At 53.8% G+C, this 25,727-nt stretch overlaps 3 protein-coding genes across 5 annotated transcripts in view; 2 read left to right on the top strand and 1 right to left on the bottom strand.

Moving 5' to 3' along the window:
• Window positions 1-1,593: 1,593 nt before the first annotated feature.
• Window positions 1,594-9,891, bottom strand: LGI3 (leucine rich repeat LGI family member 3). The gene is made up of 8 exons (XM_030312434.1): window positions 9,655-9,891; window positions 8,709-8,780; window positions 7,786-7,857; window positions 7,370-7,441; window positions 7,195-7,266; window positions 6,264-6,433; window positions 5,951-6,115; window positions 1,594-3,787 (listed from the first exon to the last, which is right to left on the bottom strand). The coding sequence occupies exons 1-8, from the start codon at window positions 9,858-9,860 to the stop codon at window positions 2,970-2,972; spliced, it is 1,647 nt and encodes a 548-aa protein (XP_030168294.1). The 5' UTR covers window positions 9,861-9,891; the 3' UTR covers window positions 1,594-2,969.
• Window positions 9,892-16,233: 6,342 nt separating this feature from the next.
• SFTPC (surfactant protein C) lies at window positions 16,234-18,935 on the top strand. Of its 2 annotated transcripts, XM_030312432.1 has the most exons (7): window positions 16,234-16,320; window positions 17,024-17,182; window positions 17,512-17,634; window positions 17,894-18,004; window positions 18,173-18,256; window positions 18,381-18,528; window positions 18,729-18,935. In XM_030312432.1, the coding sequence occupies exons 1-6, from the start codon at window positions 16,252-16,254 to the stop codon at window positions 18,516-18,518; spliced, it is 684 nt and encodes a 227-aa protein (XP_030168292.1). In that variant the 5' UTR covers window positions 16,234-16,251; the 3' UTR covers window positions 18,519-18,528; window positions 18,729-18,935. The 2 variants fall into 2 exon arrangements, with proteins under 2 accessions (XP_030168292.1, XP_030168293.1); XM_030312433.1 differs by lacking the exon at window positions 18,173-18,256 and having other exon boundaries at window positions 16,235-16,320.
• A 996-nt stretch (window positions 18,936-19,931) lies between these two features.
• BMP1 (bone morphogenetic protein 1) overlaps window positions 19,932-25,727 on the top strand; it is a 43,504-nt gene continuing 37,708 nt past the window's right edge. For both annotated transcript variants that reach the window (XM_030312429.1, XM_030312431.1), the window contains exon 1: window positions 19,932-20,085. In XM_030312429.1, coding sequence (XP_030168289.1) covers window positions 19,932-20,085 — 154 coding nt within the window. The remainder of the gene's footprint in view (window positions 20,086-25,727) is intronic.

The following is a 25,727-nucleotide window of genomic DNA, read 5'->3' as shown; positions in this document are numbered from 1 at the left end:
CCAGCTGCCTTCCAGAGTCACCTGCCCTGACCTCAGCATCTACCCCTACTTGCTGGCAAAGACCTCCCCTGTACCTATTTGAAGGCTACCCAGCCGGGAAGGTCTCTCACATGGAGACTCCTGGTCCTGATGACTGTGCTTAGGAAATCTAAGGGACATCAGAGGTTTGCTCCTGAGAGCAGGACTCAGCATGGAGGAGCATGTGGCTGGCAGCTGAGGGGTATCATCCTTCTTGGCTTTGGCAGAGTGAGTGGACTCTGCCTCTCACGGCCTTTGGTCATGAGATGTTGACACAGTCACCCAGCTACACTGGGTTGCTTAGCAACTCTCTGGACACACAGATGAACCCCCAGGGCAGGTGACCAGGCAGGCATATAGCAGAAAGCTGGGCATTTGGGGAGAGAAGTGTCTCCCACCCCTAGAAGGAGTCCTGGGGGGAAGTGACAGAATGATGTTTATCTTCCTACTGGGCAACAGAGTGCCAACGTGTCTGAGAGACTCAACCCACTTTCCCTGGCAACTTCTCCCTGGCACAACATGAGGGTCCATTGCCCATTTGAAAAAGCAGAACAGGAATTCCCAGGACAGTATGGCTGTGGGGCCTGAGGGGCACCTGCTAAGCCAAGAACACATGAATGTGGTTTGAAGAGGTGGAAACCCAGACATGTCACCTATGAGACTCCACTTTGAGGACTGGTCAGGGGCAGGCTTGGCTGGGCATCTGAGGCTACAGGTGAGACATAAGGCACAGGGGCTCTGAGACTGATGGCTAAGGAACCCTCAGCCACAGACGGCAGTTCTCCCCAAAGATCAACCTTCTCTCCCACCAAGCACTCTTCTCTGAGCCACCTCTGTATCTCATATGGTCCTAAAGACCAATACAAATCATAATTCTGTGACAGACACACTATTCCAAGGGTCTTTCATATATTAATGTATTGTATATTTAATGCATTTACATTTCACACTAACCCTGTCAGGTATGTATCTCGATTATCCACCTCTCATAGATGAGAAAACTGAGATACAAATAGGCTAAGTAACAGGGTTGAGGCCACCACTGCTAGTAAGTGACAGAATCAAGAACTGACAGTGTATGTTTTATTATCTACTTTACAGAAGGAGAAACCAAAGGCCAGGGAAATCAGTCAACTTGCTTGAAATCTCACACATAGGGCAGGGCTGGCAGCAATGGGGGAAGGGGAGAGGAGAGGAGAGGGACTGCTGAGATTGTCTTTGGCTATGTTGGTTGGAGTTGACCTCATAGAGGGACAGACTCCAATCTCAGTGGGCCCCGAGACTGTGATCTCCAGGAAGAAACAGCTGGGTCATGAGTCAGCCACAGGTGGTAGAGACTAGTCACACTTTCTCTGCACCTGAGTATCATCACCATGAACTCCTCACTCCAGGACCAGCTGACCTTGGGGTGCCCACTCGCTCCTCCAAGGAAAGAGAACATGGAAGAAGGGAGTCTGAACACTAATGCTGCCCCCCCCCCCCCACAACGCCTCCGTGAACAGCAGGGACAGAGAGCACAGCCCTGGCTCTGTTCTCAGTGAAACAGCTACCACCAAAGCCACTGGACACCTGAGAGCCAGCAATGGGGTAGGAAATTTTTATTTGCAGCAGTGAGTCGTAACATTGCCCCCAAGTGCCCCTGGGCATCTTGCCACCGGTACGCCCTCACACAGCCTGGGCACAGGGATGTTTCCCCACCCTGTGCCTTCTCCACTGGCCTCCAGCTCAGAACTACCTATTCCCAGCATACAGCAGAGGGCAGCAGAAGCTTGACTCCCAGGTGCTACTCCCACCGGACCCTCACCCCCTCCACCACTCAGCTTGCTTTAGAAGGCAATGCACCTGGGGCCTGTCTCTGTGGACTAGAGAGGTCCCAAGATCCCCCAAGATGCTCTCTAGCCCTGCTCTACTCTTGGCACCCACCCAGTTGGCTCATGTTTGCAGAGTCCCTGGCTCGGCCAGCTCTTGGACCCACCCAAAGGAGCCTACACAGCTCAAGGTCCAATCCCAAAGGTGGGGCTGAACGACAGGGTGGTCTGAGGCTTCGGCAGCTATAGTAAAGAAAAGCTGGAAGGCTTTTATCTGGGTGGTCTCCTGTCCACAGGTGAGCGGCATTCAGGATCAGAGCAGGAAACTCCAGTAAGAACAGAGAACCCTAAGAAAAAGTCAGGGTCTGCTGTTGTTATTGCTTTGGGCAGAGGGGCTTTGCCCCCAGGAGATCAAGCTGGTGTCCAGAGGCTGGCACCACCATTCCCATCCTTATCAGCTACAGGGTGGGCACACCAGGGATGAGCAGAGGAGGGTGGGTACTGTGTGTCTTCTCCAAGAAGAGAGGCAAGGTGATGAAAGAGAGCCTCGTTAGGCAGCACTGAACCTGCATGTGTGCACACAGAAATGGGAGTGTCAGCAGGTGTGTGTGCGTGTGTCCACGTGTGCATGCAGAAGTACAGCATGGGTGAGTGAGCCCAGCAGTGTGAAGGATGTGGCTGTGGGCTGCAGGGCAAAGCACAAGTAGGTAAACAGACACTGGGAGCACCAACAGGAGAAACTTCGGAGTAGGAAGAATAAGCTGAAAAACAAGAGGGGGGGTGGCCCTGCCCTTCCTTCCCGTACTCCTTCCCTGGGGCCGGAGCACGGGGAAAGCAGCAGACCAAGGGGGGGCCTTCAGGTAGGGTGTGGGGCCGACAAGTGTCCACATATGAGAGGGCACAGGGTTGCTGGGTTGCCTGGTGCGTATACAAGTCTTCATGCTGATTACAACTATGACAAGTGGCTCTCCTGGGCCAGTCCACAGTGTGGCCCATGCTCATGGGGAGTGCGGAGGGTGTATGTGAGGGTATGTACACAGGTTGGCTACATGTGTCTTCACATGGGCACACATGCTGCTCACACAGAGACTCCTGTTCAGCCTCGAGTGGCTGCCCGAGGAACACAGAGGCCTCGGCACCCCTCTAGGCACTGAGATCCACCACTATGTGTCGGTACACGAGCGTCTGTCCCTTGAAGCTAGGGGCCAGGAGCAGCTGAGCATCCCCAGCAGGCATGTAGCAGAAGGCCCGAGGGGCCTGCACAGCCAGCTCCTGGAACCGCACAAACTTTTGGCGCCCCTCATCCCACTGGTAGATCTGCGTGAAGGAGAAGTCGCTGCCCAGTGCCAGGTAGCGGCGGCCACCCACGAGGAAGGGCTGCATGGCCAGCGAGCCCCTGGAGGGCAGGGCCTGCACTTCAGAGAAGCGGGTGCCCTCCCAGCGCAGGATCTTGGAGTCACCGATGTAGCGGCTGAGACACAGGTAGCTGTCGCGCCCAGCACGGAAGTGTTTCACAGCCTGGGCATCAGGCACCTGGGTCACCTCACCCTGGGCCACAAACTGCTTCTGGGTGCGGCTCCACTGATAGATGACAGGTGCCTGGGAGCTACTAGATACAATCAACCGTGGCTTGCCCTCGCCATCTACAAACTCCAGGTCAGTGTCACGGTGCCAGGCATGCAGGGCCTGGTGGGAGTAGAAGCCATTCTGGTGCCAGCGGTAGAGGCTGGTGGCACCCGCCTTGGAGCTGTCGGCCACGGCAAAGTACCAGTCGCCGTCAATGCGGAAAGCTTCCAGGTCGTTGGGCTTGCGCACACGCTGTGGGTCGATATCCTGCAGCTTGGTGAAGCGTGTGGTGTTGGGGTCCCAGTGGTAAATGTAAGATCCACCGAACAGCTGGGCCACAACCACGTACAGCTGGCTGTCTACCACCATTGGCTTGCAGTGCACTGCAGAGGGGGCTGCCAGGGTGGAGGGAAGCAGGGTGAAGACAGTGTCAGGCAGCCGCGGGCCCCCAGCCCACGCCATGCCCTCGGCAAAAGGGGGTCAGTTCCCTCCAGCCCCGGGCCAGAACTAAGGCTCTCCCCTAGAGCATCCCTCCCCCTGATGCCCACCCACTTTTCACAGCTAATAATCTGTCTCAGCATCATGCTCCCTCCGCCCTTGCTCCCAGAGTTTAAATATAAGCTGACACTAAGCACAAAATAGGTATCCCTAGCTATTGACCCATTGTTTATCCATAATGTCATTATTGAACTTTTATTGTGTGAAGTCACTGTGCTAAGTGTGAACACAGTTCCTCAATTAATCACTCCGAAGTGGAATCTATTATTTTGCCCAGAAGCAGGCTCAGAGTCTAAGTGACTTGCCCAAAGCTACCTGACTGGCCAGATGCCAGGCAGGGGAAGGAGGAAGAGTCTGTGCCTGTCCACAGCCTGGTGATAGAGCCAAGGTATACAAAATGACAGCTTGATGTTTGGATAGTTGTGTATGAAAACGCATTCTCCTAAGAACTCCTACTTTTGAAAGGGCCTTAATGTATGAGGACGTCCACACAAATGTATTTGTCAACAACCAGACAGATCTGACCCCTTCTCAGGCACCCAAAGCACATGGGGCCACACTCTTAACCTATCTTAGTGTCCTCAGTCATCTCCTCTCCACCTCTCCCCTCTCCTTCCCACCCCTCCCCTCCCTTCTCCTTTCCTCTCCTCTCTTCCTTCCCAGTGCTGCTTCACCCATCCTCCTCCTCCCCTCCTCTCTACCCAAGAAAGCTCATGCTGAGCCCCAGGCTCTGGCAGTCACCCCCAAATCCCTTCCACAGCCTTGGTGCACCTGTGTAGATACTGATGATTCCCCCAGCACCCGAGCTGCAGCTCAGACCCTCCCTGCCCACACACCCAAAAGCACCTCAAACTCCAGCTGGCCATTACTGAGCAGATATGTGCCCCCAAACCTGGTCCTCTTCTCCGTGTTCTCAGCTTCAGTTTGTGGCAGTCCCCCCAACCAGAAACCTAGAGCCATCCCCAACACCTCCCTGTCTCTCACTCACCCACAACTAATTAGTCCTGAGTCCTGTCAATCCTCCCTTCTGCTTTCTAATATAGTTTGTGTAGGATTGCTGTTATTTTTTTTTCCATAAATGTGTTATAGAATTTATCAGGGAGACCATCTGGCCCTGGAGTCTCCTTTTGGGGAAAGTTTTTGTTTTGTTTTGCTTTTGTTTTAATAAGGACTTTAAGTTCTTTTAGAGATACAGGGCAATTTAAATTTTCTGTTTCATCCTGTGTCAGTTCGCTCCTCCTTTCTAAATCTATCTCTCCACCCCACTACTATTGCCCCAGTCCAGGTTCCAGCAGATCCCCCTAATAGTGTGCCCACATGACTTGGCCCATGCCAAGCCACTCTCCATGCCGCATACAGAGAGAGTGTTCTAAAATACAGGTTGGATTGGTTCACACACTCTGCTCAAAACCTGTCCATGACCTGGTCCTCATGTCTTTTGGGTTTCATCTGCCTCTCTCCACTTTGAACCATATGGTGCAGTCAAATGAGCTGCTTATGGTTTACACATGTACACATTCATACACTAAGCTGTTGCACTCCTTCTTGAATTTGCTCATGTCGTTCTCTCTGCCAGAATATACTTTCCACATTTTTTCTCTGAGCTATGTATCCCTCAGCCTTCTAGATTCAGCTCAAATTCAGTGGATCCCAAACTGAGCTCACTAGCCACTCCCATCTCCTCCTTGGTTTACAGGCCCCACCCAGTTACTTAAGCCAGGCTCTTAGGCATCACCTCTGACTTGTCCTTCACCCTCACCTTCAAGACTCAGCTCAGGTGTCTGCTCCACTAGGAAGCCTTCCTTGATTGTCCAGGGTACACCTCTCCTTTGCAGTCCCAGAGCATCATGTACATATCTCCCTCCTCACACCCATCTATTACATGAATGTTACCTGTGTATATGTTGGCCTCTCCCCCAAAGACTGGAAAGTTATTATGGGCAGAGACCATGTCTCATCTATCTCTCTACCTATAGGAACCCACTGGAGAGGAACAATTAAGACCATCCCCACCCCAACCCCTTAAAGTGGGGCCAGCACAGCCAGACTGGGGCAGGTACCTGGTATTCTATCATAATCTCGAAGCTGCCGTTCAACATAGTCCCACTTGAGGACGGTGCAAGCGCTGGCACCTGGCTGGGCCAGAGCCAAATAGAGGTCGCTGGAGTAAAGGAAGGGCTCGGCTGATACTGCTGGGAAGGGCAGGGTCTGGTACAGCACAAAATCTGCAGGGTCAAGAAGTGAGGGGTGGGGTGAAGAAGGGTAAGAGCTTGTTGGGTGATTAGGTTGCTGGATTGCAAGGCCAATGTTGGGGGTGGTTCTGGCAGTGCCTGTGGGGCTGCCCTGGGGAGGTCTGCTGGGGGCATCTCCTACCTGTGGTGATGCAGTCGAACTCCCGCAGTGGCAAATCCTGCACCTTGTGCTCTTGGAAGCGGGGCGGGCTGGCGCAATAGATGGGAGCCACCGTGGTGTTGGTGTGCACCAGCCACTCCACCAGCCACTTCACTTTGCAGTCACAGTTGAGTGAGTTGCCCCGCAGGTCCCTGGATCATGAGGGTGACGGAGGGAATATAGAGAGGAACAGGCTCCCAGCTGTTCTGCCCACCCAGGCTCTCTAGGTTTTTAGAAGTAGGTATAATCAAGGCCACTGCTGGTTGCTCACATGGCATCTTTGCACAGATTAGAGAAAGGTTCCCCTGGGGGTAGGTACACCCCTGTGGAGACATGCTTGGCCAGTGGAGTGGGAGCTGAGTTTTAGTCCCTACTTGCCTCCTAGGTCAGGGGCCTTTTGCAGTGTAGAACCTGCACAACTATGTTACATCTCAGTTCCTCCAGACCTTCCACAATCCTGGGTTGGTTTTCTTCTTGTGTAAGTACTGATTGATTGTGGCTATCTCTAGGACTTCAGTGAAGGTTCAAATCAAACATAGATTTAAAAAGCACGTGTTTGGGGGCACCTGGATGGCTCAGTGGGTTAAGCACCTGACTCTTGGTTTTGGCTCAGGTCGTGGTCTCATGGTTCATGGGATTGAGACCCGCTGACATCATGGAGCCTGCTTAGGATTCTCTCTCTCCCTCGCTCTCTGCCCCTCCCCCCCAAAAAATAAATAAATAAACTTAAAAAAAAAACATATACACATAGTGTCTCGTGTGTATCAACACAGCCTTCTGGGAGGCATCTCCAAACCCAAGCCCTCCCAGCCTCTCAAGACCTTATGATCTTCCCAATTCTGGCTCCCACACCGCTCCCTCCAGGGATGCGCCCCTCTGTGGCATTGTTAAAAGAAGTAGGGCTCAGCCTTACAAGTCACTCAGGATGTCCAAGGGCCGAAAGATGTCTCTAGGCAGTGTCTGCAGATTATTGTTGGCCAGCGATCTGCAAGAGAGACCCTGAGTCACCTGAAGATTGTGGCTAAGGCCATAGGCCACAGGAGATGAAGGGCTTTGGTCTGGTGTGCTTATGTACATGATGTACTCACAGGTGTGTCAAAGACTTGAGTCCTCTGAAGGTAAACTTGGATAGTGCCCAGATGTCATTGTTCTCAATGAAGCTGAGAAAATGAGAACTTGTCTTAGATGCCACTCAGCATCCCAGACCCCCAACCAGCTATTTCCCTCTGCTCCATCTAGATTTCTGCCCATGGTCCTAAGCCAGGCTTCCATTCTGATTCTGGAGACATTAAGCCTGTGGTGACAGGGCATCCAGGCAGGATGGTTTAGGCAGAGGGATGGATGAAATGACCCTCTGCTCAAGTCCTGTGGTCAGAGGATCCAAGGGCTCTCCACTCCCCCCATCTTCCCCCAGCCTTCCTCATTTACCCTCCCCTCTCAGCCCACCCAGGTCCCAGCTCCCTCCTCCCTTCTAGTTCCCATTTCCCGGTTCCTTGCCACACACAGGTACTGCAGGTGCGACAGTCCTGTGAAGGCATTGTCTCCAATCAGAGTAAACTTGTTGGAGTTGAGCAACCTGGAGAGACAGAGGGAGAATTAGAGCTTCCAAGCCTGTGCCCGCTGTGCCAGCCCCCAGCCTGTTGCCTCACCCTGGGGATTCCTCACAGACTGGCTGCCCTGCCACTCCACCTTGGGACCCCAGCCCCAGCCGGGAGCCCCAGAGAAGCCCAGCAGCAAGACTAGCCAGGAACCCATTCTGGTCCCAGAATCTTCTTCAAGGGTAGAAACAGCCAGGGGCAGATCTCTCCGGTCAAGCTGGGTCCTTCCCCACTGCATCATTCCTGTCTCCATCACCACTCTCTGCCTCCTACCCTCGCCCCAGCTCACTCTGTCCCTTTCAGACTGGTGGTGAGTTTGAGGATAACCCACAGTGAAAAGGAGTTGGGGTAACTCACAAGCACCCTTTCCTGCAACTGACTCTCCAAACAGAAACATTCCCTATTACAATTCCACACCCTCTCCTCCCTCCCTTTCAACCCCCAACTCTTCCTTCAAATCCTGGTGTCAGCGGTCTCTATGATGACCCTTCTTCCTGCAGTGTCCACCCTATGGCACCAGCCCAAGTTACTGACCCCAGTTCTTTTGGGTCTCCAGAGGAGGCAAGTCCATTCCTAATTGGGCCCTAAATATCCACTCTTGGCTTTTGCATGCAACCCCCAACTTCCTTCTCCCCACTGCGGCTCCCTTCACCCTTCCTGACTCTATGCTGCTGCACCTTTTGTGGCTATCCCATCCAGTAAAAGTAAGGGACACCTGTATGTTAATCTCCAATGGCTATCTTCATTTGCTCTCTTCCCCCCAGTCCAGGGTCTGCCCCCTTCCACTGCCCCACCCCCTACCCGCCCTTCCTCAAGGCCCTGTCCATACAGGAACTGCAGCAGTGGCAGGTGGGAAAACGCTCCATCCTGGATCTCCGAGAAGGCAGCATTCACCAGCGTCCTGCAGGGGACACCTGAGTCAGTACTGTGGGGACTTTGCAGGGACTGGGGGGGTGGGGGGGGGAGGGGTGGGGTTCACAAGGTGAACAGGGCAATTGTTCTGTGCACACTTGCCCTGGAAACCACTCATTTCACCAGCCTGGGCCACCCACCTAGGGCTATCTTTCTCTTCTCCTCATAAACTCATTGCCTTCCGTCTCACTATCCTCCCCTACTACCTCCCTCAGCACCAGTGGCCCCAGGCTCAGCTTCCCCTTCAGCCAAAAGAAACACCCACAGTGTGCTGGGTGCTGTGGAGGGATGGGGCACTGGGATGGCGGTGGGGATTAGCACCCTGCTTTCAAGGACCACACAGCTCATCTAGTCCCTGAGGCCACTTAACTGCAAGTGACAGGCTGGCTGGCCCAGTGCCAGAGTGGATGGGAGACCAGCGGCAGGCGTCTGTCCCCAGACAGGGCACTGTGTGGGTATATCCCACTTCTATCCCTTCCCCTGATTCCACCCTCCCTCTCCCCACAAAAAGCCTTTCTGCCCTTGGTGTGACATCACAGGCAGGAGCCCACATGCTCTTGTAAACAACCCCTCCCCCCATGTTCAGAGCCCTGCACACAGTAGGTCTCATTGATGCTGCCGATGGTGATGATTCATTCTTGGCCATAAACTCCTGTTTTCCCCAGCCATGGCTGCTGAGCCTGCATGACTACAGAACTCCCTACCTGGAGGATGCCTTGAATCTCCAGTCCTGAGGACCCCTGGAGTCTTCCTGCTCCCCACGCTTTGTAGACGGGGAGCAAGGGTTTTCCCATCCACTCCCAGAGAGGCTCTTGCCTTCCTCCCTCTCTCTGCTCCCCCACCTCAGAAGCCAGGGCACTCACAGAGAGATGACCTCGGAGGGCAGGTTCCTGGGCACTGCCTTAGAGTCCACGCAGAAGGCGGTGTCCCTGGTGCAGGAGCAGCTAGGCGGGCAGGGGGGCGTCTTGGGGGGCCTCTTGGCACTGACTTGCAGCATCAGGCAGAAGCCGAGCGTGGACAGCGCCAGCAGCCGGAGCCCGGAGCCCCGCCTGGCCCGCAGCCCCGCCATGCTGACTGCAAGCAAGCTCTCCCTCGGGTCACCGGCCGCAGCCCCCGCCCCGCGGCTCTCCGCCACCCAGCGCGGGCTGGCACCTCCCGGCCACTGCCGCCAGCAGCCGCTGCCGCAGCTAGGGGCCCGGCTGCCCGCTGCGGAGAGCCGAGTCCTCCAGCCCTCGGCTGCGGGCTCCGTCACCTCCCCTGCTCGTTCTCGCGAGCCGGCTGGGAGAGCTGCGCGGGCCCGGAGCCGAGCGAGGGCTGACCGGCGGGGGCGGGCGCGGACTGCGGCGGGGGCGCGCGCAGGGCCGAGGGGGGTGGGGAGCGGGGGGGGGGAGGGTGGGTGGGACGGCGGGGGGGGGGGGGGGGGGGGGCGGCGGGGGGAGTCCCGGGCTGGGAGTAGCCAAAGAAAGAAGTGGTTGCGGCTCTGGCCGCTGTATGCACTACCAGCGGTCTCTGGGGCCATCTGCTTGCGTGTCTGGCACCCAGAGGGTCTGTCGTGAGCGCAGGTGTGCGAGGTATACATGTGCATCCTATGATGGCATGACTGTGCACGCGTACACACCTGCCTCTGCACGGGAACGGGCACAAACTCCCTGCTGCGGGCATTTCTGCATTGTGGGTCCACGTGCTGTGTGTGCCTGTATATCTGTCCTGGCCCTTAGGGGACACATCCTCTAAACAAGAGTTCATGGGTGTGTCATAAGCGCCATGTATGTGCATCTGTGTTCTTTTGTTTCCAAGAGCCAGTGAACAGAATGTGCCTGTGTGTCTCTGTGGGAAAAGGGAAATGTTTGTCACTCAGTTGGACTGGGAGTGTGTGGAATTCTGGAACATATCTCACTACCCAACCACAGACTGTTGAAGCTGGGAAGAGCTTTGGGTGTTTTCCAGTCCATCTCTTTGTCACAAATGAGGAAACTGAGGCCCAAACTTGGAGGAAAGCAGCCAAGCTTTCCACAGTAGATGTCACATCCACTGTGTGGTGTGCCCTCTAGGCATGTAATCCTTCTAACCTTTTGAGGATGATAGTAAGCCCCCTTTTACAGATAAGAGGAGTGAGGCTGATAGTACCTGAAGAAAGCGACAGAACCAGGATTTCAACCCACAGTGCCCAATGCCAAAGTTCACAGTCATACTTCTACACCAGGAGTCTTCAAAGTGTGGTCCAGGGAGTCCAGGGGGCCTTGAGAACCTTCCAGGGAGTCGCTGAGGTCAAAACAATTGCCCTAATAATGTTAGAACATAATTTCACCTTTTCACTTTCATGCTTTCACAAAAGTATCCTGGAATTTTCCAAAGGCTACACAATATATCTTCTATTAAGCCAGAAATTAGGGGTGCCTGGGTGGCTCAGTCGATTGAGCATCCAACTTCAGCTCAGGTCATTATCTCACATCTCATGAGTTTGAGTCCCATGTTGGGCTCTGTGCTGACAGCTCAGAGCCTGGAATCTGCTTCAGATTCTGTGTTTCCCTCTCTCTCTGCCCCGCCCCTGCTTGTTCTCTGTCTCACTCTCGTTCAAAAATAATAAACACTAAAAAAAAATTTTTTTTAAGCCAGAAATTAAAGAGATTTACAGAGGGGCGCCTGGGTGGCTCAGTCGGTTAAGTGTCTGACTTCAGCTCAGGTCATGATCTCGTGGTCTGTGGGTTCGAGCCCCGTGTCGGCTCTGTGCTGACAGCTCAGAGCCTGGAGCCTGTTTCAGATTCTGTGTCTCCCTCTTTCTCTGACCCTCCCCTGTTCATGCTCTCTCTCTCTGTCTCAAAAATAAACATTAAAAAAAATAAAGAGATTTACAGAAATGCAAGGCAACAACATTCTTGCTTCTAATTTCTTTTGCTTTGTAAAATAAATTTATTTAAAAATTATGTTATTGGGGGGTGGGAGGGAGGGGAGGGTGGGTGATGGGTATTGAGGAGGGCACCTTTTGGGATGAGCACTGGGTGTTGTATGGAAACCAATTTGTCAATAAATTTCATAAAAAAAAATAAAAATAAATGTGCAGGTCACCTGAAAAAAAAATAAAAAAAAATAAAAATTATGTTATTTATGTTAAAACATAGAATGAGTTTATCGCAATTTTCATTAATTAATTAACATTTAAAAATAACCTAAACAAAAGCTCTTTGGGCCCTCAGTATTTTTTAAGAATTTTAAGGGGTCCAGAGCATCTGGGTGACTCAGTTGGTTAAGTGTCTGACTTTTGATTGCAACTCAGGTCATGATCTGCATAGGGCTCTGCACTGTCAGGATCTTGCTTAGGATTCTGTCTCCCTCTCTCTCTGCCCCTCCCCAGCTCACACACACGCTTTCACTCTCTCTCTCTCTCTTTCTCTCTCTCAAAAACCAAATAAACTTTAAAAAAAAAGAAGAAGAAGAAGGATGTTCTCAAAATGTTTGAGAACCGCTGCTCTATACCTCCCTGGGGGTCCTCATGGGGACTGACTGTACCAAAAGTTTACAGGTACAGGACAAGGGGAAACTTGGTCAGGTTGGCTGGGCTCTCAGTCTGGTATTCTTTCCACATCAAGCCAGGAAACTGAGATCAAGATCACTGGGTTTAAGATGTGTCCCCAGCTGTCCCCAGCCTCTGCCAGTGGGGGCCTCTCTGGTAAGGAGCTTATGTCCATATTCTCTCAACCAGGGATGTCCCTTCCCTTTGATGCTCACTTGCCAATGCCCATCGAGCTGCCCGTGCTGCCCTCCCATGCCAGCTTGTGGGAATACAAGCAATGGGGGTGGGGAACGTGGTTGGGGCAGCTGGGCAACTGTCCCCACTGGTCCCTGGCACGGCTCTGCCCAGCACACAAAGGGCAGAGTGAATCTTGTCCTAACCCCTGCAGCTGAAGAGCTGGAAGGAAGAAAAGAGGAGGCACACATAAAAGGAGTGGCTACCATAGGGCTTACATCACCCAAGGTTCTCCCAGAGGGATTTAACCTGGAGACAGACAAAAAGAGGGAGTCTGGGTCCTACTGTCAGCTAATGAGAAGAGATGTCTTGGGGGGGGGGGTCAGCGAAGTAGATGATGATAATCATGATGATCAGCTTGATGATGTCATTGGATCCTCACAAGAGCTTGGAGAGAGAGACAGAATGGGCAGACTGGTCCCATTTCACAGTTGTCCACACTAAAGCCTAGAAAGGCAGAATGACTCCTTTAGGGTCCCAGAGCTGTCAGTGAAGCATTGCAATGTCCACATACTGAAGGAACAAACTATCGACTGTTGGCCAAGAGCCACTTGGTGTTTGGCTATACCACTGAATATAATTCCATGTTGGCTGTGTGCATGCTCCTTGCCCTGCAACAGGTACACAGAATCCTCGGGGGAGCATGGTCTCAGGGCCAGTCCCAGGGAACATAGGGCAACAATAAGCACCCACATAGCTGAGGAGCACAGCAGTGGATGCTAACTGGCAGGTTAAAGAGCAGCAGGAGACTGGGAGATTTTGGAGGAGGGATGGGGCACCGCCTGGAGTGGTGTGGTCACAGAGCAGGTGCGATTGGCTCTTGTCTGGCCTTTTAGGGTGGGTGGCTCTCAGAGAGGTGGAGAGGCATCAAGGGTGGTATTTCCAGGGGAGAAAAATGGCCTCAGTAAAGACCAAGACATGAGAAGTCTACAACAGAGGGCTGTTGTTGGGGCTGAGGTGATAGCTATGCGTGCTCAGCTAAAGGTCCCTCCTCGCTTCCTGAGAGGGAAGACAAGGACCGCAAGACCTCTACTGGGTCAGTTCCAGAAGTCTCAGTGCTAGCATCTGGACTCCCCTTATGAAATTTGAGGGCAACGTTCTTTCCCCAATTGCTGAACAGGCAAAAACAAGTGTGTGTGTGGGGGGGGACCATAAAGCTTGTGAGAATTACAGCCCAAGGGCAGCCTGCAGGGGAGACTGAGGACCTGAGAGAGCAGAGGCTTCTTTCCAACAGAGATTCCTTTCCCCGCACCAGCTGATGATGGCAAGCCCTACACACAGTGCCTGCTCAGAACAAGCTCCACAGCTGGACCATGCGCCCCCCTGAGATGCCTGCAGGGACCCCGAGATGCTTGCAGTCCTCCTTGGCTCTCCTGCTGGCCTCCTGCCCACCTGGCTTAGGCCCAGTGCATGTGAGTCAGCCAATCAATCCCAGCGTTGCCTGGACAACCAGGGGCGGGCAGGGGTGGGCACTGCAGGCAGCTGTCTCCTACATCTGGCACCTGCTCACAGCCAGCCGAGGCTACACACAGTTGAGAGGAGGATGCTTCCCCCTCCTTCCTGGACCCCTCCCCCCTTCACTCCTCCTAGGACACTTGCTGTGAGAGGTTTTGGCAAATATTTAAAGGGGTAGTTGGGGCTATTGGAGGGTGGTGGGAGCAAACACCCTTCCCTTCCCTCTCTCCTTCCCTGAGCTTCTCAGGCACTCTCAGCTCAGATGCCATGCTGTTGTGCAACCTGGAGGCTGAAGGCCCTCCAGCTGGAGAGAGGGTCCTTGTGGGGAAGGGCAACCTGCCAGTGCTGGAGAGCTGGGGGTCAGCTCATGACTGAATGGTAGGGCCAAGGTGTGGAGGGAGCCCCCAGGGCAGGGACAGGAACTGGGGTGAAGTGTTGGAGGTAAAGTGTCAGGAGGACAAGGGAGTTCGGCCTAGAGGAGTGAGGGTGGGGCTCTGACTTACACACTTATGGAAGTTCCAAGGTAAAGGCACTATAGAGACCACCTGGCCTGGCAAGTGGAGGGGAACCCAAGAGAAAGGATGCAGCCATTAGTAGATTTGGTTTAGTACAACAAAGCAAAAGAAGTGGCTTTGAGGAAGGACATAAAGGGACAGAAGGGAGAAATAGAAGGTCCAGAAAGTGGATTATACTGGAATGAGTAGCATTCCCAAGGCAAATTTAGGATCCGAGTGTATAAAAAGAGGAACACAGAGGAATAGGGTCATAGGCAGCACCAAGCAGATGAGATTCAAGGAAGAGGGGATTGGGACCCCATCAGTCACCACACCCATCCCTGTGCAAGGCTGCTGAGGTATAAGAAAGAACTGTCAGGTGTGGAATCTGCTATCAAAAGCCCTCAACTTGATCTCTGAAAATGGTTACTATTCACTTGATGCAGAAAACCCACAAAATCATTCAAATCAAGAGGTTCAAATCTTCACATTCATTTTAACAACACTCATGAAACTCCCCAGATCATTAAGGGCATGTCTATCTGAAAAGCCACCAAGTATCTGAAGGATGTCACTTTACAGAAGCAATGTGTGCCATTCCATCATCATAATGGTGGAGCTGATAGGTGTGTCCAGGCCAAATGGTGGGGCTGTGCACAGGGTCAGTGGCCTAAAAGGAGTGCTGGATTTTTACTGCACTTGCTTGAACATGCAGAGAGTAATGCTGAACTTAAGGGTTTAGAGGTACATTCTCTGGTCATCGAGCACATCCAGGTGAACAAAGCCCCCAAAATGAGCCACTAAATTTACAGAGTTCATGGTGAGATTAATCCCAGCATGAGCTCTCCTTGACACACTGAGATAATCCTTACTGAAACAGAGCAGATTGTTGCCAAACCAGATGAGGTTGCACAGATAAGAAAGATATCCCAGAAGAAACGGGAGAAACAACAGTATATGACTGGGGAATAAATTCAGCATAGAATAAATGGAAATGAAAGTAAAAGCGGTGGTGGTGGTGGGGGGGGGGGGGATGGCCTTCAGTTTACAAACAAGCCCAAAGCAAAGAAGGAAAAAACCACACATTAGTGGGTATGACTTTATAGCCAGAGGGCACAGAGTTTTCAGAATTAGGAAAAGAATGACCAGGGGCAAGTCTGAGGTTGGGTAGCAGACGTGCTGGAAGGGGCCAGGCAGGTGGCATACTTGAATTGAAAACGTGAGGCTCTCAGAGAAATGGCCATATATGGACCCCCACAAGGGATGCCAAAGCACAACCTGCCTTCAGCATTGCCTTTCTGGGTCCATAGGCACTGCCTCCTCACTCCTGTTCCTGGAGCTCATCCCTATGCATGAGAGAAATTCTGTTGGGAAATGTGGTGGACTCCCCATTGGGTTAGACCCCTGGCTGCCTGAGAGGTTCAAGCTGGCAGAAGAACAGGGAAAGCCACAAGACTGCAGGGGCAGGTGCCAGCAAGAAAGGCGGCCAATGCCAGGAAGACACCCACAGTGAGAGGCGCAGATTGCCCAAGGGCAAATTTGCTCAGTGTACCCAGCTTCGCTCTTGCCCGGGCCAAGAGGACTCATGTGCCACGGCCAAGAGCCCTTAGGCGCTCTTGCAGCTGGCTTCTCCGGACATCAGTTCTGGAGGGCCAGGAACAAACAGGCTTCAAGGTCAAGGGCTTGGCTGGCAGAAGGGGCCTGGATCCTTCACCTCTGTCCCCTCTCCCTACTAGCACATATAAGATGCTAGTCACACTTGGGGGATGAGAGGGGAAGGCGTCTGCAGCAAGATGGATGTGGGCAGCAAGGAGGTTTTGATTGAGAGCCCGCCGGTGAGTGTGACCGTGTGTGTATATGTGTGTGTGAGCTGGGCCCTGCTTCATCCAACCTCTCTGAGACTGTTTCCTCATCCAAATTCATTCATTTAACTAACCCACGACTGTGCTAAGTTAGGGCAGGGACACCAACCACCAAGGCACAGTCCTTCGGGGAGACAGACATGGCAGCCAATAATTCCAATGTGAGGGGCTGAGAGCCACCACAGTGGTCAGTAGAAAGGGCTATAGAGAGCGCTGTGTAAGCAGCCACTACTTGGGAAGTCACAGGAAGCTTTGCAGAGAAAATGACATTTGAACTGGCTCTGGAAAAATAGGTAGGAGCTCACTAGGTGGAAGAGGCAGACATTGTAGGAAGAAGGGGGTAGTACGTGTAAAGGCGGGGAGGTGTGAGAGATTGTGGATTATTTGGGGGAACAGAGAGGGACTGGGCATGGCCGGGGTGCCAGGGGTCTGGAGGAAACAGCAGATGAGACTAGCAAAGCAGAGTCTCTTGGGTCTCTTCATGCTAGACTTCACGTCTAAGCATTTCTGTTGGAATCCAGGCCACCTCTTCCAAGAAGCCTTCTCTGATCTCACCCTCTTCTGCATGTCCATAGTATTGGTGTCCAGCTGTGGGAGGGTATCCAGCTTGTGCAGGGAGTAGAAGGGCCAACTTCATGATCTCACACCTATCTCCCTGCCTGCCTCACCATGTCAGGACTACTCAGCAGCCCCCCGGGGCCGGTTCAGCATCCCCTGCTGCCCTGTGAACCTCAAACGCCTCCTCATCGTCGTCGTGGTGGTAGTCCTTGTGGTCGTGGTGATTGTAGGGGCCCTGCTAATGGGTCTTCACATGAGCCAGAAACACACCGAGATGGTGAGCAGGCCTGGGATGGAGTGGGCAGTGGACACAGGACATGCCAAACAGAGGGGCTGAATGGGCTGGGTAGACAATGAATGGTCCAAGGGGACCGGAGGGGAGGAGGCAAGGGTGCCTCAATAAAGGACAGAAGCACCTGGTGGCAAATCGGGCTTGGGTTTTTGCACCAGGCCTGTTGCTGGTATGGCAGCCTGTTCTTTCCAGGCTCTCTGAGCTATCAGGGAAGAAGGGATTGCATTTGAGTAAAGAGGGCTGAGAGTGGACATGGGTGCCAAAGGGATGAGCGGGGAAAGAGAAATGTCAGTCCACCCTATGCCCTCCCCCAGGTCCTGGAGATGAGCATTGGGGGACCAGAAGCCCAGCAGCGCCTGGCCCTGAGTGAGCGTGTGGGTACCACTGCCACCTTCTCCATCGGCTCCACTGGCATTGTAGTGTATGACTACCAGCGGGTGGGTATACCTGGACTGCCTGATGCTGGGGACGGGGGGCCAATGACGAGGCTTTGCTAGACCCACCCAGCTGTGCCATTTCATGCATATCCATCTCTCCCCAGCCCCTAGCTCTTTTGCTTGCCCAGGCTGATCCCCAGATTCCAATATGACTGCCTTCGGTGCCTAACCTAGAGGGAGATAGCCCAGGATCAGGGTTAGGGAGTGAGTAAGGCAGGGCCTTTCTGAATGAACCCTGGGCTGGGGTTTCTGTCCTCAGCTCCTGATTGCCTATAAGCCAGCCCCAGGAACCTGTTGCTACATCATGAAGATGGCTCCAGAGAACATCCCAAGTCTTGAGGCTCTCACCAGAAAGTTCCGGAACTTCCAGGTGGGTGTGTGAGTGAGGAGGAATAAGTTGTCTCCCTCCCAGGGCTGCTCGGAGGAGCATTTGAGATAACAGCTATTTGTCACCTGTAGAGCGCTGCTCCTTGTGGGCTGCCAGGTGAGTGCCCCTCTCCAGACTCACCTGTGTCACACATTCCCTCCTATTCCCCAGCCCCGCCCTGATGCCAAGCTGCTGGGCTCAGCTGAGCCTCACCACTTGGGGGCTTCTGACTCCAGCACAGCCCCCTCTTTACTGGTAAGGAAACCAAGGCTTTTAGGAGGCTCAGAGAGATGGTCTCACATGCCTGAGGTCCCACAATAAGGGCCACAGGTGGAACAAAAACTCAGTTCCCAGGCTCAAAATCAGGTGCTCTTTCCAGGTCAAGCCTGCAGTGTCTACCTCTAAGCTGGGCCAGGAGGAGGTCCGTGATGCTGGCTCAGCATCCTCTGTGGACCTGGACTTCCTGGGCACCACTGTGAGCACCCTGTGTGGCGAGGTGCCCCTCTACTACATCTAGAACCCCTCAGGTGAGCAGGTGTGACTGCCAGGGCACTGAGCAGCTGTGGCCCAGGAAGGCTTGGGCCACCTCCCCATGTCAGCTGACCAAGCAACAGGGAGGATCCACTGAAGCCAGGTCATCTAGGGAGCTCAGGGGAGGGAAGGTTCATAGATACCTCCCCCCAGTCTCTCTCCCTCTCATAATAAACAGTGTTTCTTTGCTTCTCAGGGCCTGTGGAAACCCCAAATGGACAGGAAAGATCCATGAGAAAAGGGTCTTTTGCAGAGACGCAGGAAGCTGCTCCTGCCCACACCATAGGGACTGGTGCTGGAGAAATGGGAGCTGTGGGGAGAGGTGGGAACGGGCAGCGGAGATGCTCCTGGGGCCAGGGGGCTACTACCATGAAAGAATAAAGCAACCCGATTGAAAAACGAAGGGTGAGCCTTTTCTATCTCCCACACCCTCTCGCTCCCGCTCTTGGTGGGTGGGTCAGGGGAAGGGTAGGACCTTGGGGAAGCAATGGGGGTTTCCCCTTCCCACTGCGTCCAGGAGCGATGCGGGGGCGGGGGGCAGTGGCGAGGGGACTAGGCAATCCACGGGCTCGAGGCGCCCCCCAGTGGTGTCTCCCGAGGGAGGGAGAGAGACCGAGACAGCCAGACACCGAAAGACTGAACTAGAGAGACAGGGACCGCGATGGGAGAGAGCTAGGGTCCGAAAAAGGCAGAGACCGAGAGAGGCGGGCGGAGAAACGCAGTCAGAGACCGAGGGGGCAGAGGCGAGCTGAAGCCCGGGAGAGACCTGACAGCGTGTCCCGCTGCCCGGGACGGGGCTCGGGCCCGGCGCCCACGGGACCAGCCGCCACTAGAGGGCACCTCGCGGGAGCGGCCGTCGGCCGGGCACCCCGGGGCCCGGCGCCCCGCTCCCCGGCCCCGCCGCCCCAGCGCCCCGGGCGGCCGAGCCCCCTCCCGGGGCGGGCCGGCTCTCCGCGGTCCCCGCCCCCGGCTGGCGCGCTGCCCGACCCGGCAGAGCGCTGTCCGGGACCCGAGGGAGGCCGAGCTCCAGGCGAAAACCCGCCCTCCAGCGAGCTCATTTCCCTAAAAAGGGGGGGGGGGAGGGAGGGAGGAGAGAAGGAAAGAGGGAAAGAAGGGAAAGGAGCGGAGAAGGCTGGAGGCTCAGGGAGAGAGCCGAGGAGCCGCGCAGGAGAGGGGGCGGGAGACAGGAAGGAGGGGGGCGAGGACAGGGAAGGGGGAGAGGTAGAGACGCGCGAGGGGGGGGGTGGGTAGCGCGGGGAGGGAGCGCGCGGGCGAGCGGAGGGGAGCGCCCTCCCCTCGCCGCCAGTCCTCCGCTTCCCCTCTCGCCGGCTCCCGCGTCCGGGCGCGACCCGCCGCCGCCACCGCGCCCGCCGCCACCGCCGCCGCCGCGCCCTCCAGCATGCCCGGCGTGGCCCGCCTGCCGCTGCCGCTGCTGCTCTGGCTGCTGCTGCTCGCGCGCCCGGGCGGGCCACTGGACTTGGCCGACTACACCTATGACCTGGGGGAGGAGGAGGACTCGGAGCCCGTCAACTACAAAGACCCCTGCAAGGCGGGTAGGCGCCCCCCACCCCGCCGACCGGCAGGGGCGCCGGGGCCGGGGAGCGAGCAGGCCCGGCGGGGAGGCGCGGGCTGCTTAGGGTTTGGGGTTGGGGGAGGACAGTCCAGTGTGGGAAGCCGGGAGCTGCCTGGTTGGCAATGCAGTGGGGAACAAAAGAAAGAGGGAGAGAGGGAGGGGGAAGTTTGGGGGACTTTTAGGACTGAAGTTTTGCTGCTATTTGTGGAAGCTGCTGCCGCTGCCTCCTCTTCCCAGAGGATTCCTGGGGAAAGCTCTTTGGGTCCAGGGAGAAACCTGCGGCCAAGGAGGCTTTTCCTCCTGCAGGAAACTTTTCTGGCCAAACTCCCGTGTGTGTGTGTGTGTGTGTGTGTGTGTGTGTGTGTGTGCGCGCGCGTGCACTTTTCCCTTCTCCCCCATCTCAAGCTCCAGGACATTGGTGTTTTCCAGCCTGTCTGGGCTGCCCCCAGGCTGCACATCTGTCTGCCCAGGGGGTGCGGGAGGCCTGCATCTCTGAGCAGCAAGTCTCCTGAGGCCCCCACCCAGCCAAGAGAAAGAAGAAAGTCTTTCAAGGGATCCTCTGAAATCATGCTCCCTGGGTATCCCATGTGTCACCCCACCAAACACAGCAACCTTCTGGGACAGAGGAGACAGCTGTCAAAGTTAGAGAAGCCAGCCAGGAAGGGGGAATTACCTCTGCCCTTATGTGCCAGAGAGACCTAACAAGGCCAAGTTAGGGTGGAAAGGAGAAAAACACAGAGAACTCAAATACTGTATATCAGCTCTCTCAGTCCACAGACACTGGAGGCTAATTAGCTGAGGTCAGGGCCCTGGAGTGTGTGTTTGCGTATGTGTGTTCTTTGTCCATGAAGACCCCAAGTAACCCCTTCACTCCTGCTGGGCCCAGAGGGGTCCTGCCCCTGGAGTGACCAGATGGCCAGGCGCACAGGCCGTTTGCCTAATCAGATGACCCTAAACAGGCTGCCTGGGACAAGAGAACACACAGGGCATAAGATGTCAGAACCTTTCCTCAACTTCCTGCCTCTGATTTCAGCCTGTCTCCAAATAGCCAGGGCCAGAGGCAGTGGCACAGTCCCTAAGGTTCTAGGAGTGCCTGTGTGTGGCATAAGAGGTTGGGTCACTCTAGTCCTAACCCTGGGTTCCCCACTTTGGGTGAATGGATCACAATAAGCTGCAAAGTAGGAGACCCTTCTTCCAGTGGGAGGAGCAGAAGCCAAATCTCTCAGCCCTTCTTCTCCACCCCCTCTGGATTGTGGGTGACCCAGACATTAGCCATCATCTTTCTCCCTGGGCTTGGGGTGGGCATGAGGCTAAGCAGATAGAGCTTGGCCTTTGAAGGCAGGCCGACCTAAGCTGTCAATCCTGGACCCACAGCTCATTAGCTCTACTGCCTGGCGGATGTTAATTATCATCTCTGAACTTGGCTTTTCTCACCTGTAAAATGGAACTGATAATATGTCTCTCTGTAGAGTTGGTGGTAAGGATTAAATATGAGAACATATATAAAACACTTATTAGAGATTAACACACAGTAAGCACTTAATAAATGTTTGCTGCCTACTCCCCTGTGTTCTGTGCCTCACACTCTCATTTCATTATTTTTTCTGAGGAATGGGCTTGGTTTTCAGGAAAAGGAAGTGTTCTCCCTGTCTCTGTCCTTGTATTACTTGTTTATTCTACTGGTCTACATGTACTGAATGCTAATATGTGCCTGGCCCTGGGCTTGATGTTGTGGGAGATACAGAAAAGTGTAAGACATGGCCCTTGCCCTCAGTGAGCTTCCAGTCCAGCAGGCGCACAAGACGTGTAAACAACAGCACAAACCACAATGCGTTATGTGCCACCTTGGAAGGAAAGGACTTAAAGGCTCAAGGAGCCTCTTGTCCCTCTGCAGTCCCAGTGGTGACAGTGGCAGAGAAACAGTGATCACAGCAGGCTGGGAAGGTTGGGGGGGGGGGTCCTCATGCAGGAGGCAAGGCCTTAAAGAATGGGTAGGAAGTCATTCTGATGTATTTCACTCCTGGTTGGAATTGGAGTGATTTTTGGAAGAGGCAGCAGGAGGCTGAGGGCTCTATCCCCAGTCTCGGATTTCATGCTAGGGTGGGGCTGGCTGAGTTGGAACTTCAAACAAGGGCTCTGGAGAAAGCTCTGCACCAGGGTGAAGTGAGGCTGGTGGGGAGCTGGGCCAGGCCTGGGGGGTGGCCGAGAGGGCCCGAAAGCCTGACAAGGCCAAGATTCAGGGTCAGATCAGGCTTCCCTCTTGGGTGTGACTAGTGCAGCCTTGTGTACCTCTGCCCTGACTCCCTAAGACCCCACACTGACAACCCTCAAGCCTTAGGTCCCTAGGCTCTTTTCTCTATGTTGCTGTGTCTTCTTGCCCTCTCTGAGCTCTGGTGGTAGGTGTACCTGGATTTACCTCCTTTGGATGCACCTGATATGTCTGCTTCCCTCTTCTCCCTTGACCCTGTCCATCTCTCTCCTTTTCTCCTCCTTGCACACAGAGAACCAAGAATGAAAGCCCTGTTCACTCCCCTGGCTCACCTGTGATCTTTTCAGGATAACCAGGCCCCTTCATTTGAGATTACCTCTTGCAGTTACTGTCAGAGTTAGGGCAAAATTGAGGGAAGTAAGGAAAAATTAAGACCCTTGATACCCTGGAGAGTTTCCTGGATCTTCTGGGCAACACCAGAACAATAGGCGGGAAGCCAAATTGGCCTATGTGTGTGCTGATTGCTGGTCCCACCAAGCTTGCACTCTGGTGTGCAGGCTGTCAAATGCAAATATGAACTCTGTCTCTCTGTCTCTCTCATTCTCTCCCCCTTGCCCAGGGAGATTGCAAGTCAGCCCTGACTTCTTGTATGTTAGGATGCCAAACCATCAAGGGGGGAGGGGTCCTTCCCTGAGATTCCCAGCTCTGTTTGGTGCCCCAGGAGACTTGGCCATGACCCTCAGGACTCTGGGAGAGACCCAGGAGGCAGGAATTGGGACATAGTTGCTCCCATAAGCAGAGAAACACATAGGGACTACCCTTGAACCAGTGAGGACCTTCCTTTTACCTCAACTTGCATCCCAGAGGTTTGCTTTTAGGAGGTGAGGTATGGGGGTAGCTTACCAACCCTTATCACTCTCCTCAGCCCAGGGCCTTGTGGCCCAGATTTGGACTTCAAGGGGCCTTAGAGGAGTAGGTCACAAGCTCCGGAAGTTGAGAAGCAATCCCTTCTCTTGCCAGACCACATTCCCCCTCCAGACACTCTGAATGAGTCACCCACCCACCTATGCCCCTGCTCCCTGAGTCACCTTCTCTTTTAGGTGCCCCAAGGGAGGAGGAAAAGACAGTCTCCCTGGGCTCCAGATGGAGGGGAACTATGGGACTCCCCAGAAGAAGGAACTCTCAAGAATTCTAGTTTCTCTAGAGATCTGGGGAGAAGATATTAGGGGAGGACAGGGAGAGAGTAGAATGTGTCACTCAGGCCACTAAGGACTTCCTAAGGGTATCCAGAGGAATCAGTTAATCTCTCTGTCTCTTTCTCTCTGTCTGCACCCCCCCATCCATTTTTAAGGTCACCCTTCTCCTTTTGGGGGTATGGCCTGTGAAATGTGCACATGCAATTATTTGTATGTTTGAACACACTACGGCTTACACAGGGAAGTAGTAAGGATGGTGTTTGGGCACATTTATGGGTGCACCTCTGCTTTATGAGCAAGTCTCTTCAGCTGTGCATATGGGTACTCCTGAGTACATGTAAGGATGCATGCAAATACACACCTGTATATAAGCATACAGCTGTGATTAAGTATGTTCTCCCCAGCTAGAAGCTTGCATTTATGTGATAGGACATGCGTATACCCGGTACACATGGCATTGGGGCTCCATCACACCAGTGAGGGTCCTCTCCCTCTCCCCAGAAGGGGATGCCTTGCAACACCCTGTGGGGAGGAGACTCTGGAGTCAAGAGGCCTACCTACAGGATGGGCATATGAGGTCCACCTCACTCTTTTTCCTCTCCTGCTCCCAGCCTGGCAATGGAGCAGCCACGATTGCTCCTGGCTGGTTTACAGCCGGAAAACAAAACAAACTTTTGATCCTGTGTTGAAAACAACTACTACTCTGACCCTGACCTCAGGGCTTCCTTCCGGGTAAGGGTTAGGGGGGAGGTGTCCTGGACTTTCCAGCATCCAGATTCCCTAGCTTCCCCATGAGGGAATCCCAAATGGGCAGGGCCTTCAGGCTCAGCTCCTGGCCAGAAGGCTCTCCTGCCCACCCCATGTCTCCCCACCCCCACTCTGTTCCCACACATTCTTCAGTCATGACATCCCCACCACAGGACTCCGGCTCTGCAGAAGAGCTCTGCGGCCAGCCTAGGGCCTTCCCGCCTTCCACTTGCCCTGCTCCCTGCTCCCTTCCCCCACTGTCCTGGTTTCACAGGCCAGCACAGTTCTGTGGCCTCTGTACTTGGAATTCGAGGTTCTACTTCTGAGCACTCCAGGGCTTCCCTCAGCTGGGAGGCCAATGTGGGTGAACCAATGTGCCCTTGGAAAGTAGAGAGCAGATTATGAGCTTATGGGGCTGTTATTGGAGTAATATTAACAGTAGTCATTTAGTGGGTACTTACTGTGCTCCACACTCTGTGCTAGGTGCTTTATTTACATGCCTTATTTCATGCAGTAATTCTAGGAGACAGATTCCATTGTTAGCTTCTTTTTATGTAGGAGAAAATTGAGGTTTAGTAGAGCTTATATGACATGTCAGCTAATATTAGCCAAGCTAGGATTCAAAGACAGGTCTAACTACAAAGACTTTGCTTTTTGCTGCTGTGTGCAGAGGCGAGTCTAAATATCCAGCCACGTGTGTATATGATAATGCCCACGGGCACATGAGCTTGGAGGTACTTGTGTCTGTGCAAAGGTGTGGGGTTATTCATGTGGCATGAGTGTACCTGTCTGAATGTTGGCGTGCAGGAAGCCGTCACTGCCTCCTTGGAGTGTCCCTCTGATCCTATGATCTTTGCATGTCAGCTAAGAAATATCTTCTGTTGCTGTCCCACCAGTTCCTGAGCCAAGGCCACCAAGGGCGACATTTTACAGAAAAGAATATTGCTCGTGTGGTGGAAGAGATTCTGGGCCAGTTACCAGCTGGTGACCTTGGGCAACTCATTTCCTTTCTTAAGCCCAAGTGTTCTAATCACTAAAGTCGGGGAGGTGGGCTGGAATCTAGCCACTCAGTTCTCTCTCCAGCAATTTGTAATTGTACACGCCCAGGCAAATGCAGAGATGGAGTGTGGCTTAACGGGCACGTGCCGAGTGGGCCAGGATTAAGTGAATCCGTTAATGAGAAAGCACTTTGTCAACTAGGAAGCACAACATCGATTTCAACATTAACATAAGGTGTCATTATTGCTACCATTATTGGCTTCATGGGTTTGGAGCTTGCAGTTAGTTTGTGTGTGTTGGAGCTTGTGCATGTGTGTTTTTTTAGAACACGTGGTTTATGACTGTATTTTTGTGTGTGGATGTGTGTGTCTGAGTGAGTGTCTATCTTTGTGTATATGGCTCCACAGAGGTAATGAACTTGAGTGCAGTGAATGCCAGACTAGGAATCAGGAGGCCTGGGTTATGAATCCA

This window comes from Lynx canadensis, chromosome B1 (assembly GCF_007474595.2).
Source record: "Lynx canadensis isolate LIC74 chromosome B1, mLynCan4.pri.v2, whole genome shotgun sequence".
NCBI classification, from domain to species: domain Eukaryota; kingdom Metazoa; phylum Chordata; class Mammalia; order Carnivora; family Felidae; genus Lynx; species Lynx canadensis.
This window is presented reverse-complemented; position numbering and strand designations above follow the sequence as displayed.

What these genes read in the sequence shown, in the direction of transcription:
- SFTPC (XM_030312432.1), top strand. Translation starts at nt 16,252, where the DNA reads ATGAGAGGGGAAGGCGTCTGCAGCAAGATGGATGTGGGCAGCAAGGAG. An exon ending in GAAAGTTCCGGAACTTCCAG is followed by an intron (nt 18,005 to 18,172) that starts GTGGGTGTGTGA and finishes CCTATTCCCCAG; the next exon opens with CCCCGCCCTGATGCCAAGCT. An exon ending in GCACAGCCCCCTCTTTACTG is followed by an intron (nt 18,257 to 18,380) that starts GTAAGGAAACCA and finishes TGCTCTTTCCAG; the next exon opens with GTCAAGCCTGCAGTGTCTAC.
- LGI3 (XM_030312434.1), bottom strand. Translation starts at nt 9,860, where the DNA reads ATGGCGGGGCTGCGGGCCAGGCGGGGCTCCGGGCTCCGGCTGCTGGCG. An exon ending in CCCTCCGAGGTCATCTCTCT is followed by an intron (nt 8,781 to 9,654) that starts GTGAGTGCCCTG and finishes TGTCCCCTGCAG; the next exon opens with GACGCTGGTGAATGCTGCCT. An exon ending in CTGCCACTGCTGCAGTTCCT is followed by an intron (nt 7,858 to 8,708) that starts GTATGGACAGGG and finishes CTGTCTCTCCAG; the next exon opens with GTTGCTCAACTCCAACAAGT.